At 37.2% G+C, this 15,229-nt stretch overlaps 1 protein-coding gene across 1 annotated transcript; it reads right to left on the reverse strand.

The window, feature by feature from the left end:
- Positions 1-5,660: 5,660 nt before the first annotated feature.
- Positions 5,661-7,636, reverse strand: LOC138353035 (uncharacterized). The gene is made up of 3 exons (XM_069305671.1): positions 7,033-7,636; positions 6,803-6,929; positions 5,661-6,419 (listed from the first exon to the last, which is right to left on the reverse strand). The coding sequence occupies exons 1-3, from the start codon at positions 7,435-7,437 to the stop codon at positions 6,310-6,312; spliced, it is 642 nt and encodes a 213-aa protein (XP_069161772.1). The 5' UTR covers positions 7,438-7,636; the 3' UTR covers positions 5,661-6,309.
- Between the last annotated feature and the right edge of the window lie 7,593 nt (positions 7,637-15,229).

The raw sequence follows: 15,229 nt of genomic DNA on the forward strand, positions 1-15,229 counted from the left end.
TGCATGTGTGTGTGTTGGGAGGGGGGGGGGGGTATACCCTTGGTAAGCGAGAGTGAAAAGTAACCTTACACGTTCTGCGGTCAATGTGGGGGGCGAGGGAGGGTGGGAGAGTCAAATCCACCCTCCAACATCTGGGTATAGTACCAGCAGCCTCCACAACACTCCAGCTGATGCTTGTAGATGCCTCATCTAACCTCACCTATGTCACACATTAACCTACAGTTCCTGTGATAATTAAACTCATCACAGTGGCGTCTCACCAATATAAACTGTATTGGATTTTCTCCCGAAATAGCTATATGCTGACTGGACGTGTATGTATGTATGTATGTATGAATGTATGAATATATGTACGCATGTATGTATGTATGTATGTATGTATGTATGTATGTATGTATGTATGTATGTATGTATGTATGTATGTATGTATGTATGTATGTATGCATGTATGTATGTATGTATGTATGTATGTATGTATGTATGTATGTATGTATGTATGTATGTATGTATGTATGTATGTATGTATGTATGTGTGTATGTATTCCCAATCACGTTAAAGACTCCTCCTCTATCATCCAATTAAAAAGAAAAACAACTATGTACTAAATAATCAACTCCTTGTAACTTTAATTATGCTGACCTTCCTATCTGCATTCAGACTGTGCCTACCATCATTATAGGTGATTATAACGCTAGGCATAGGAATATTGGTAATTCGCAGTTCAATAATCGTAACGACAACCAACTGTTGTCACTATTAGGTAGCCACGATGATGCACAGATTGTGGGTGACCTTGAACCGACGAATATCTACGGGGGTATTCTTGATCTATGTCTCGGTTTCAACGTCTCCCACACCGTGTGCGCCTCGTCAATAGTGCCAGATATGGCGTCTGATCATTTGGCCATATTAGCCACTATAAGCATTGGCAGCTCTATCCTCCCTGGTGGAGTGTTCAAGCGGAAGAGGCTGGCTCTGCCCATCGATCAACGAGACAATTTTGTTGCCCATGTGTCAGATTGGTGCAGTTCATCTGAGCCTTCATCAGTTGAAGATTTTAACAATGAGTTCACAGATACTATCGACCAGTTTATAGAAACCCTTGATCCATCGTCCAGGCCACGTAACCCAAATTACACTGGTCATAGCACTTATGCTTATTATAATGATTCTAAATTGCATGCACTAAAACGCACTGCCAGAATAATTGGACCAGCTTATAGAAGGACCCGCACTGCTGAAATGCTTCGGCTCTTTCAAGCGGCTCTGGCTAAGGCCAGGGAACGTATGGTGGAGCTGAGGCAGACAGACTGGGAAACTTTTGTCCGTGGTCTCAATTCTCACACGCCACTAAGTCGAGCATGGAAGGATATCAACAAGATCAAAGGGAAAAATGCTGCAGAGATCTCGTACCCTAATCCTCTGCACAGAGCAAATGAGCTTGTTGATGCTTGGGCCACGACTTCCAGCTTTGACAGTCTTCCTCTACCCTCACAGAATGAATTAAATAATTGATATACTGATAGGGCAAGGCTCCTTGACTTTATGCGTCATCAAGAGGATGACTGTGACATGTTTTTTACTGAATACGAACTAGATTCTGCTCTACATAAAGGCAAAGCTACATCGCCCGGGGAGGATGGAGTTACTTACGGCACACTGCATATGCTTCTGCTAGTTCCAGGGAATCCCTTGCTTCAGTTGTATAATATGAGCTATGTTACTGGGGAGCTTCCTAAGTCATGGACCAACAGTGTTATTATTCCCATTCCTAAATCTCTCCAGCCGAGTGCTTTTCGCCCAATCTCCCTCACTAGTTGTCTCTATAAGTGTCTTGAGAGGATGTTCTCAACCGTCTCCTTTACAAAATTAATAATATGATGTCTCCCCAGATATATGGCTTTACGCATGGAAAAAGTGTACATCACTGTATTACCACATTCCTCACCCTGCATACTGATAGGTCATATACCACTTTCCTAGATCTTAAGTCAGCCTTTGACATTGCTAACCCACACGTCATTCTGAGAGAACTTGCTAAAATGAATGTAGGAGGATGGCTTCTACGGTGGATAAGAGGCTATCTATCCAACAGGAAGTCATCTGTACTGTTCCAAGGGCATAGGCGTGTAACGAGAGATTTTGAACTTGGGACTCCACAGGGAGGTGTCCTCAGTCGTACTCTGTTCAATGTGTTAATCAATGCACTTTTAAACTTAGTAACTAGAAGGTCCAGCGAACACATCATTAGCTATGTGGATGATATACTGATCAACACCAATGGGTATACCAACACCCAAAATGTTCTGAACTCTGTGTTGTACACATGTCAGGAACTATGATTAGTCATCTCAGTAGAGAAAACAAAGATCTTGAACCGACACCCACCCAGACGAGGTGGGGCCGTTCGCAAAATGCAGTTGGATGATGGCTCTCTGCTCGACTATGTTACCAGATACAAATACCTTGGTCTTGAGGTTCTACTGTTCCGCAATGTTTTAGCCAGACTGGGTCGCCAATGTAGAGAGAGGCTCCGTGCTCTCAAGGCTGTGGCAGGCTGTGGCAGGCAAACACAACTGTACCGTACAGTGTTATATATTTATTTCAGTTTGAACAATTTTTAACATTAAAGGATAAATCCTTTAATTGGTTGAAATTGGTTTTAACATTCGAAATCTAATTTGTTGATGTTAAATAATATAAGGTTCAAATTTATTAAGATACATACTTTAAAAACTATTTCTATTTGATACCAACAGTATCACGTTAAGAGAAGCGTCTCGCCTTGCTAACCCAAGTATAAAATATATAAAGAAACGGTGCAACTGTACTGGTATCTGCAGTACAAATATATGTCCCTATTTAAAGAAAAAATAAACTGCACCAATCACTGCCACTCCTCACACCAATGCAACAATAAGGAGAGTGATAACAGTGCTTCACATTCGACAATGTTAAATTATTTAATAGATGACGAGATAATGAACATTGGAACAAATGTACAGCTCTCTGACCTTCATATAAAATCTGCATGTGACCTCATCAAACAAACTGTGCCAAGCGTAGAAGGCCTTCATAACCCAGCGTTGTAGCGGGACCTCTCCTGGCCAGTTACAATTGGTGAATTTATTCAAATTATCCAAGTTGATGGTTGTCACTGGGTCACCGTTTCCAACATTGGAGTAACTGGACAAATTAACATATACGACACCAGGCATAAATTTGGGAGGTCCGGAGCTGGGTGGTTTGGTTACAGTTCAAGTTAAGTTACAACCCAGTTGCAGTATACATACCCCCAGTGACCATGACTTCCCTCCACCGCGTAACATTGTGGAGGTGGGGTCCCTCGATTGTTTCAAGCACGGGTTGGACAAGTATATGAGTGGGATTGGGTGGTTATAGAATAGGAGCTGCCTCGTATGGGCCAATAGGCCTTCTGCAGTTACCTTTGTTCTTATGTTCTTATGTTCTTAAATTACCATCCAAATCTACTGAAGTTATCTTGTATGCTCTTGCTAATTGCCAGGATACCTGGTTGATGGGGTTCTGGGAGTTCTTCTACTCCCCAAGCCCGGCCCGAGGCCAGGCTTGACTTGTGAGAGTTTGGTCCACCAGGCTGTTGCTTGGAGCGGCCCGCAGGCCCACATACCCACCACAGCCCGGTTGGTCCGGCACTCCTTGGAGGAATAAATCTAGTTTCCTCTTGAAAATGTCTTGGATGATAAGCTTGGATGATAAGCTGATATGCAATGTAATGAATGTCAGCAGACACAGGAACTCAAGTATGAGTGGGGTATATGCTGCGGCGTTTGATGCATCACTTGCAAGTGGTGTAGATCCGGTGAACCTCGTATGATGTGCAGAATATGAGACAACATCTACAAGAGAACTTCAAAGGAAAGTGTCTCATCTCATTCCCTGCAGCTCAGACACTGAGAAGAAAACGAATCATCCGGTCATGCTCGATGGAAGTGTACTGCATTTGCAGAAAGCCAAATGATTTGAAGCTGAGGGTATGCTGTGACCGTTGCAATATTTGGCACCATGGATCATGTGTAGGTGTTACAGAATGTAATGATGATTCGTGGATTTGTTTCTTGTGCGCTAGCAAGTTGTGAATTATAATTTAAAATAATTAATACATTATTATTATTATTATTATTATTATTATTATTATTATTATAACTTTACCAAATGAATCAAATAATGTTATTACTTTCAATGTGTTACAATAGCATAATTAAGTGCTGCAAGTGTCAGGTCTTTTATATAGTCGGTATTTGTTATATTCTGTACTCTTTTTATGTTATTTAAATTTCAAATAGAAATAGTTTTTAAAGTATGTATCTTAATAAATTTGAACCTTATATTATTTAACATCAACAAATTAGATTTCGAATATTAAAACCAATTTCAACCAATTAAAGGATTTATCCTTTAATGTTAAAAATTGTTCAAACTGAAATAAATATATAACACTGTACGGTACAGTTGTGTTTAATTATGTTTTGTGATTCCTTTGGAAAAGGTATTTGTGCACCAAGTACTACTAGGTCAGTATGAGATATGCTGAATGTTGTCAATATACCATCTGAATACGCCTCACTTTGCGTTAATCATTGGATGTCCTAATGATTAAGGTCCCCAAAAGGACTTAATCAGACCTCAGTGGACATTTTTACTCTCACTCTCTCTCTCTCTCTCAGAGCATCCCCTTGTGTGTTGTATGTGGGTGCTGAAGTTCAGTCTCTTCTCTATGTATAGGTGAAGGAACTTTCCATAATTGTTATTGCTAATGTTTACTTGTAATACTGGGTATACATCCGGTGTTCTTACCCTCGACCGCGGCGAGGGTAAGCCGCGGCCGTATGGTCTGAAACCCACAAATATTTACAATGGGGAGAGGGGGGGATAACATTTCCTCTTCAAGCACGCGCACACAAATGAACTATGTTACTTAACTGGAAGCACTCGTACAACATAATTTACACGATTTCTCAGGATAATTATACTTCTTACCAGCATATATACAGTATAGTACCTAGGAGGTTCTCTTCAATGATATCTAAGATAATTAAAAGAACCCAAGCAAACTACTGTGGAAATGTGCAGGACAAACATATCAATTGTGACACTAGCTCTCCACATATGGCATTTTCTTAATTTAGAAACTGTACTTGTGGTCGATCTCGAACCCATGTTGTTGATGTGACGATGTATTATGAATTTTGTGGCTAGCTCCTCAAGATTGTAACTTGCTTAGATAAATAAATTGTGTGTTCAGTCCCTGAACCCATTATGTGATAAATTAACTAAACTAAAAACTATAGCATGGCGATGAAACCTGAACTGCATAATGTAAACAGGGATTAACCAGAAAAAGATATAGGTGAAGAATAACACCAGGTAACTGTAAAACTGCCGCCTAGTTGGGTGGGTGTGGAGCACATGACTGTAAAGCTGCCGCCCAGTTGGGTGGGTGTGGAGCACATGACTGTAAAGCTGCCGCCCAGTTGGGTGGGTGTGGAGCACATGACTGTAAAGCTGCCGCCCAGTTGGGTGGGTGTGGAGCACATGACTGTAAAGCTGCCGCCCAGTTGGGTGGGTGTGGAGCACATGACTGTAAAGCTGCCGCCCAGTTGGGTGGGTGTGGAGCACATGACTGTAAAGCTGCCACCCAGTTGGGTGGGTGTGGAGCACATGACTGTAAAGCTGCCGCCCAGTTGGGTGGGTGTGGAGCAAGACTAGTAACTGTGCGACTCTTCATAGATGTAAAGTGCCTTGTATAGTTACTGTTGTGAGCCTCTTGTTGAATCACTTGTGATACAAAAGATTACTGATGTATGTATTTGTGTGGGTGATTAAATATGCATGTGTATGTATATATGTATATGTATATGTATGCATAAGTATGTGTACATTAATAATTTTGTAACTAGCGTCAAAAGATTGTTATTTGCTTCGCTGAACGAACTAGAGGGTTCAGTTCCTGAACCGGTTATGTGCCTCTGTAAACCTTTACACCACCGCCCACGGGATGGGTATTATGGGGTGCATAATAAAGAAAGAAAATGAATGGACCGAACCCCACAATTCATTTAGCTAAGCAAGTTACAATCTTGATGAGCTAGTTACAAAATTCACTATAAGTCGTCACATCATAAATGGGTTCGAGATCGACCACAAGTAGTGCATTACATAATTTATCAGTATTGTGCAGCCTGTGATCCCCGCCTGGCTGGATACTGATACCTAGGTAGTTTTCATGTGTCCGGACACAGGCGATAAGGTGGTATTATTTATTTAACTTAAGGGGGCATATTACGGGTTTCGTAAAAATTGTTCAATTTGTTTATAAATTTATTTATGAAATGGTTATAGAAAGAGCTGCAACTGGTCCAAGTTTCAGCATCACACCCTAAACAGAAAAGGAGAAAAAAAATACACAACGTATTATGCAACGAATTTTCAACATTTTCAAATAATTTCAGGGAACACATGTGTCAACAAAAATATTTCTATAACAATCAGATATTAAATTTAGCACATAATAAAGGATTCTATTGAGCAGTTTTATCAAAAAAAGTGTTTAGTGCAATAATATAATTATTCAAAGTTACCCTTCCAAAAATATACAATATTTGATGTTTATAAATTTTTATAAAATCAACAAATGGACTTTGGACTAAAATGTCTCAATAGGATTGTAGAAGCACAAACTCTACATATAAGGTGTAATTTGCATGTAAATTGATTAATAAATGAAAGCTGAGAAACACCTTGAAGTTGTAAATTACTTACCTGAGTAAAATAAGATCAAAGTTCGGCCACCTGTAGTCGAGTGTGTCATCAACCGATTTCGTTCATAATTGGCACCCTTGCAGATAGGCATCCATTGAGCAAGGTGTGCAAGTTCCATGCACATCCCCTGATAACAAACGAAAAAAAAAAAAATTGAAAAAAAAAAAAATATATATACATATATATATCCTGCACATACATATTACCAGACTTCGACTTGTATGACTTACACCAGATGTAGACGGCACTGCCACACCAGCCACAGCAGTAGATGTAGATGGCACTGCCACACCAGATGTAGATGGCACTGCCACACCAGATGTAGATGGCACTGCCACACCAGATGTAGACGGCACTGCCACACCAGCCACAGCAGTAGATGTAGATGGCACTGCCACACCAGATGTAGATGGCACTGTCGTGGCCGGTCCATACACATCGAGGGGTTGAGGATGTGTGAGGAGGGTCGAAGCGGGGTGTGGCTGCTGCGTCATGCCTCTCACAGGTGAGGCGGGGAGGGCTTCACTTGATAATAACCTCCCTTGTGCTACAGCGTCTCTCCTTTCCAGCCAACGACGGCGACCGCGTGTCAAATTGGCTACTCTTGCATTCAGACCCTTCCGTTTATAGGTCATTGTGCGCTAGACGCTACAAAAGCGAGATTCCAGGAGCAAAAATGGAGCGCGCATCAACACCCTCCACTCTCAACAGGACACAACATGTGACTGGTAGTCTCACCCACCTGCACTAGCAGACGGTTGCCATTGAGTGTATATTTGTTGTCATATATACAGAGTTATTTCCGACGTTATTACGAAAAAATTGACGTTTAGAACATATGACGCAATACTCTTGGCGCGCCACAGCCGCGGGGCACCGGATTCTGCACAATTACGCATGGAAATGTACCATAAATACTTTAATTTATATCATAACATTCTCGGGTTTGCGCCAAAGTGTTGCCAGAACGTTGTAGTATTTTTATAAATTTTTCAAAAAGATTCGATTTTTCCGAATTTTTGCGATGATAAGCCCCCTTAAGAGATATATATTTTTAAATGTTGTCACATTAACGGCTACATCTTTTTTTCTTCTGACATATAGATTTTTAAGATTAATTAAAATATATGGAAACTAATTATACAATTTATTGGCTGGTGTGCAGGGCTTCACACTCTCAGAGCTAGCCATCAAGTAACTATCAAAACGCATACATCTTCGTTTTCACTTCAGTTATATTTATGACAAAGGATTTTAAATGTAGCCTATATTTCTACCTTTCTGATGACAAATACTTTCGTTAATTACAATATCTAGATCAAACTAACATTGATTTTCAAAAGGTTGTATATTTTCCATCAATGGAGAGCATCAGCCAAGAAGCCTTCTTTAAAATATGAATATCTTTCCTCACCCAATAAGATCTAATCTCTGAATAAAACGCAAAAAACGACTTGATTGTAACCTATCCACCGCTGCCCATTTGATGGGGGAGAAGGGGTTATGTGTAGGATAAACATATCAATTGTGACACTAGCCCTCCATATATGTCAGTTGCTTAAATTATAAACTGTACTTGTGGTCGGTCTCGAGCCCATTGTTGATGTGACAATGTGCATTGACTTTTGTAACTAGCTTATCAAGATAATAACTTGCTTGGCTATATGAATTGTGGGGCTCAGTCCCTGAGCCCATTATGTGCCTCTGTAACACTCCACTATCGCCCATAGGATGGGTATGGGGTGCATAATAAATGAACTAAACTAAGCTCTGCCTTTTTGATAACATATACAATTATAAGCTTTATTTGTGAATCTCAATTAATTAAACAAGGCGATGAGTCACAATAACGTGGCTGAAGTATGTTGACCAGACCACACACTAGAAGTTGAAGGGACGACGACGTTTCGGTCCGTCCTGGACCATTCACAATCGACTTGAGAATGGTCCAGGACGGACCGAAACGTCGTCGTCCCTTCAACTTCTAGTGTGTGGTCTGGTCAACTTAATTAAACAATATATCACAGAGCCTGTAGTGTTCGGTGAGATGAGCGAAGAGACATGGGAGATTTTACATAAGTACAGTACATGGTAGTTTAAGTAGCGAACGCATGTCAACGAATAGCGAGTATATATTTCAAAACTATTGTCCTATGAAGTCGATTTGAAGTTAGTGATAGACACCAATGTGTAGCCATCAATAATATAACCTCTCCAATTCTACCAATAACCGTTGGAGTGCCACAGGGCAGCATCTTGGGGCCTCTTCTATTTCTTATATACATCAATGGTCTGCCTAATGTGTCTAACATTCTGAAACCTATTTTGTTTGCTGATGATACTACCCTCATCTACTCCAACCCCAACCCACATACACTAAATGATGTTGTTAATAATGAACTAAAAAAAGTTCACTTATGGATGTCAACCAACAAACTAACACTTAACATAGAAAAGACCTACTACATTCTATTTGGAAGCAAATCTACAAATGCAATTCAGCTTCATATAGACAATGTAAACATTAGCAATAAAAATGATGGAAAGTTTCTTGGCCTATTCCTAGACAAGAGACTCAATTTCAGTACCCACATACAACACATAACTAAGAAAGTCTCTAAAACAGTTGGTATACTCTCCAAAATCAGATATTATGTACCTAACTCTGCTCTCATCTCTCTATATTATGCACTAATCTATCCCTATCTCAACTATGGTATCTGTGCATGGGGTTCAACCACTGCACACCACCTCAAGTCCATCATCACCCAGCAAAAATCTGCTATCAGAATAATATTAAATTCTGCTTTCAGACAACACACAGCCCCCTTGTTTAACTCCCTAAACATGCTAAACATAAGCTCACTCCATAAATTCTCTTGTGTCAACTACATTTACAAAACCCTGTTCTTAAATGCAAATCCTGCTCTGAAACTCTTCCTGGACAGATGTAATAGGACCCATTATCACCACACAAGAAATAAATATCTCTTTGATATCCCCAGAGTTAAACTTAATCTGTGTAAACACTCTATGCAAATAAAGGTACCCAGTTTATGGAACTCACTCCCTACTGAATTGAAAAGCTGTCCAACTTTTACATCATTCAAAATCAATACTAAAAGGTATCTAATTTCATCTTCATAGTTTTTCACTTTTTGCCTTAAAATTGCACTGTATCTATTGCTACCCAATCTCCCAACCTTTATGTTCCCAATTTGAACATCTTTACCATTGTGATCATTGCTGTCTTCTTATATGTGCTGCCAATCTGCTGTATGGTGTTTATAAATCTTGTTTATCTGTATCTTCTGCTACCCAGTCTCCCAATCTTTATGTACCCAATCTGAACATCTTTACCATTGTGATCATTGCTGTCTTATATGTGCTGTCAATCTGCTGTATGGTGTCTATTAATCTTGTTTAAATTACTAATCAAGCTGTCAATGTAATCAATCAGAGCTTTAATATAACAATGTGCTTTAATATACTTATTAAGCTCTCTCATCTCATTTTTCTCTTGCAATGTATCTTTGTCATTTATCAATTCTGATAGAAATTACCTACTTAAAATTATCTGTTAGATTAAGGACCTGCCCGAAACGCTGCGCGTACTAGTGGCTTTACAAGAGTGTAAATACTGTACTATCCAATGTATTCTCACAAACCCAATGTACCTTCTTGTATATATATAAATAAATAAATAAAATAAATAAATTTAACTTCCAAACATATATTTTTTAATAAATGTTAAATGTTTTCTGACTAGTTATGTTAGATTTTATTAAAAATATGTATTCTACTTGTTAACATTATAATTTAAATTTGTGATAATTTGTGCAGAGAAGTGCGCCAACTGGATATGCCAACAAACACTTTCCAAACAACGATATATCTTGGATAAGTCGCTTCACAACATTGACGCTTGGACCGTCGACTTCCTTTGATGCTACTTATTTACTTATTTCATAATGAAATTACATTAGTTTGGAGTAAATATATGTTTTCTCATGTTCTGCATTCAGCACCCACATTATAGTGAGTATATATACCATATTACTTCATTACCTAAATAATGCTAGGAGGGTTTGAGTAGCTTTGGGTCTTTAGTGGACAGAATCCCCAATAGATGTGGCGAGAGTCGCCCCATCTCTCTCGCCCGAGCAAGAGTCGAAACTTAATTTAAAATTGATATATCTTTGTTCTCGAACATGATATATTTCATTTGGTGCAATCATAATAATGTTCATATCTCGGTCTTTCTGGAGGCATATAAGATTTTAGGCTTTATTAGCCTTTAATTATCTTTGTTAATTATACAATATATCGGCAAGTGCGCAGGCGTCTGCACTCCATGCCCGACAAGCTACTGAGCGCTACTATAAAAACATATGTATCTTCACTTGAGCAATAAATATGTCTATTGTAATGTATTGAAAATGAAGCTCTTATTTCTATCTTGCTTAAGACATAAAACATTTGTGTTTATTAACGAATTTACGTGAAATAAACATTGATCTGAGAGAGAGTTGCTCTGTCGTTCAGTCTGTACGGGGTGGGAGCTCCGTAATTTTTAAAATACATGTATCTTCATTAGAACTTTAAATATGTCTATGGTAAAGTGTTTAATGTGAAGCTTATATGTCTGCCTTTCTTGAGACATATAAAACACATATGTTTATTAACGAATTCACGTAAAATAAACATTGTTCTGCGAGAGAGTTGCTCGGTCGATCGATCTGTCTGGGGTCGGAGCTCGGCTATTATAAAAATACACGTATCTTCGCTTTAAATTTAAATATACCCATGGTAAGGTATTTAGAATGAAGCTTATATTTCTATCTTTCTTGTGACATATAAAATTCTTACGTTTATTAAGGAATCTGCGTGAAATAGGCATGGTTCTGAGATGAATGCTGCGGTTTTCGAGCTCGACGCACGACAATGGACGCCATACACATCCAGTGGGTGTTATTGGACCCCATACCCATTCTATGGGTGGTTGGAGCCCCATACTCATTCTATGGGTTGTTTGAGCCCCATACTTATCCTGTGGGTTGTAGTGGACGCCATACTCATCCTGTGGGTGGTATTGGACCCCATACCCTTCCTGTGGGTGGATGTGGTCCCCATACTCATCCTGTGGGTGGATGTGACCCTCATACCCATCCTGTGGGTGGTATTGGACCCCTTACCCACCTAACAGGTGGTAGTGGACAATATACCCATCCTAGCTATAGTTGGTATAGTAGACACAATAATATCCTGTTTGCAGCAGTTTACCCCATAGACATTCCAACATAACATCGCTTTCTGTTAGCGTTCCTACAAAACATCCTTTAAAGATTTGTAAAGCACAAACTATGGTATATAATATTCATTGACGAAGGACTGTTATTCTATGTAATAATTTTTAGTGCTTATTATAATTTACTAAGAACAACTAATATTTCTCAAAACAAAACTACGAGCCTTCAATAGGAAGTAGCTGATCTGTAATATTCTAGGAGCATGGACAATAGTAGGTAAATTTCACAACCCATGTGGGATCTGAAAACTACAATTTTCCTTATAATTGAACCAATCACGACTATTCTGTTATCTAGGTTGACGGATGGATACTGAGACGTAAATTGGTACGTGAGGAAGAGTTTGGGCCTTAGAAAAAAAGTAACTGGGAATATATCACATATTTACTAATTCATATTCAACATATTGACATTAAGCATTAAGTCATATATGTGCTGTCTTGTGTGAGAACGGGTTGGAAAAAAGTAACTATATTACCATATTTGAGGATTTTAACTTCAAATCATAGAGCGAGGTTTCGTGTTATTTAGATCCAAGAAAAGACATATGACAATGTTGTTTCCAATACAAATGATAAAAATCAATGTGTTTTCATTAGAATTAACTAAAATGTTCCTGATTTTCCGTTTATATTACCGATGGAAGATGTACACGTAAAACCGCTCTAATCCAGCTGAAACGTCGATATATGCAATAAAAACAGAATTTCTCCCCTTTTCAATATCTTACTCAGTATTTTAACGAGAAACAAATAGATGATTGAAAATGAAGTATATAAGGTTATTTTCTGATCAATTATGTGTTTACATAATTTTTATCGTATATTTAATGAATTAATAACAATAAACTGAAAATTCACAAAAACGTGGAAAAACGGCAAAATATTGCCTAATTCGATGATATTTGGTTTAAATCACATGAAAGAAAAGTGGATGATAAAGGTCAAAATATTGCTGAATTCGATGATTTTTAGTACAAAACAAAATGCAAGAAAACTTGCTTAAAATGCAATATTATGCGAAAACCTGAGATATGAAGGCCAAATCACATATCGTGATACTACATGAAATAGTATCGCAATATTGGTAATTTTTTTACGTAATATAAAAAAAAAGATGATTTTTAGTACAAAACAAAATGCAAGAAAACATGCTTAAAATTGCAAAATTTGAGAAATTCTGAGATATGAAGGCCAAATCACATATCGTGAGAAAACATGAAGTAGTATCGAAATATTGGTAAAAACGAATATATATACGTAAAATCACACTACATGAAGAACGTGAAAAAAGTAACTATATTACCATATTTGAGGATTTTAACTTCAAATCATAGAGCGAGGTTTCGTGTTATTTAGATCCAAGAAAAGACATATGACAATGTTGTTTCCAATACAAATGATAAAAATCAATGTGTTTTCATTAGAATTAACTAAAATGTTCCTGATTTTCCGTTTATATTACCGATGGAAGATGTACACGTAAAACCGCTCTAATCCAGCTGAAACGTCGATATATGCAATAAAAACAGTACTTCTCCCCTTTTCAATATCTTACTCAGAATTTTAACGAGAAACAAATATTTGATTGAAAATGAAGTGTTTAAGGTTAATTTCTAATCAATTATGTGTTTGCATCATTTTTATCGTATATCTAATGAATTAATAACAATAAACTGAAAATTCACAAAAACGTGGAAAAACAGCAAAATATTGCCTAATTCGATGATATTTTGTTTATATCACATAAAGGAAAAGGGGATGATAAACGTCAAAATATTGCTGAATTCGATGATTTTTAATACAAAACAAAATGCAAGAAAACTTGCTTAAAATGCAATATTATGCGAAAATCTGAGATATGAAGGCCAAATCACATATCGTGATACTACATGAAATAGTATCGCAATATTGGTAATATATTTACGTAATATCAAACTACATGAAAAACGTGAAAAATCCTTAATATACCAAATTTGAGGATTTTAACTTCGAATCATAGAGCGACGTTTCTTATTTTTTAGACCCTAGAAAAGACGTATAAAGATGTTGCTTCTAATACAAATGATAAAAATCAATGTGTTTTCATTAAAATTAACTAAAATGTTCCTGATTTTCGGTTTATATTACCGATAGAAGATGTAAACGTAAAACCGGTCTAATCCGGCTGAAACGTCGATATATGCAATAAAAACAGAACTTCTCTTTTTTCAATATCTTACTCAGTATTTTAACGAGAAACAAATAGATGATTGAAAATTAAGTATTTAAGGTTATTTTCTGATCAATTATGTGTTTGCATTATTTTTATCGTATATTTAATGAATTAATAACAATAAACTGAAATTTCACAAAAACGTGGAAAAACGGCAATATATTGCCTAATTCGATGATATTTCGTTTAAATCACATATAGGAAAAGGGGATGATAAAGGTCAAAATATTGCTAAATTCGATGATTTTTAGTATAAAACAAAATGCAAGAAAACATGCTTAAAATGCAAAATTTGCGAAATTCTGAGATATGAAGGCCAAATCACATATCGTGAGAAAACATGAAGTAGTATCGAAATATTGGTAAAAACGAATATATATACGTAAAATGACACTACATGAATAACGTGAAAAAAGTAACTATATTACCATATATGAGGATTTTAACTTCAAATCATAGAGTGAGGTTTCGTGTTATTTAGATCCAAGAAAAGACATATGACAATGTTGTTTCCAATACAAATGATAAAAATCAATGTGTTTTCATTGGAATTAACTAAAATGTTCCTGATTTTCCGTTTATATTACCGATGGAAGATGTACACGTAAAACCGCTCTAATCCATCTGAAACGTCGATATATGCAATAAAAACAGAACTTCTCTCCTTTTCAATATCTTACTCAGAATTTTAACGAGAAACAAACACTTGATTGAAAATGAAGTGTTTAAGGTTTATTTCTAATCAATTATGTGTTTGCATCATTTTTATCGTATATTTAATGAATTAATAACAATAAACTGAAAATTCACAAAAACGTCGAAAAACAGCAAAATATTGCCTAATTCGATGATATTTTGTTTATATCACATAAAGGAAAAGGGGATGATACAACCTGTCCTCTTA

The sequence above is a fragment of the Procambarus clarkii genome, chromosome 56 (assembly GCF_040958095.1).
Source record: "Procambarus clarkii isolate CNS0578487 chromosome 56, FALCON_Pclarkii_2.0, whole genome shotgun sequence".
Taxonomy (NCBI): Eukaryota; Metazoa; Arthropoda; class Malacostraca; order Decapoda; family Cambaridae; genus Procambarus; species Procambarus clarkii.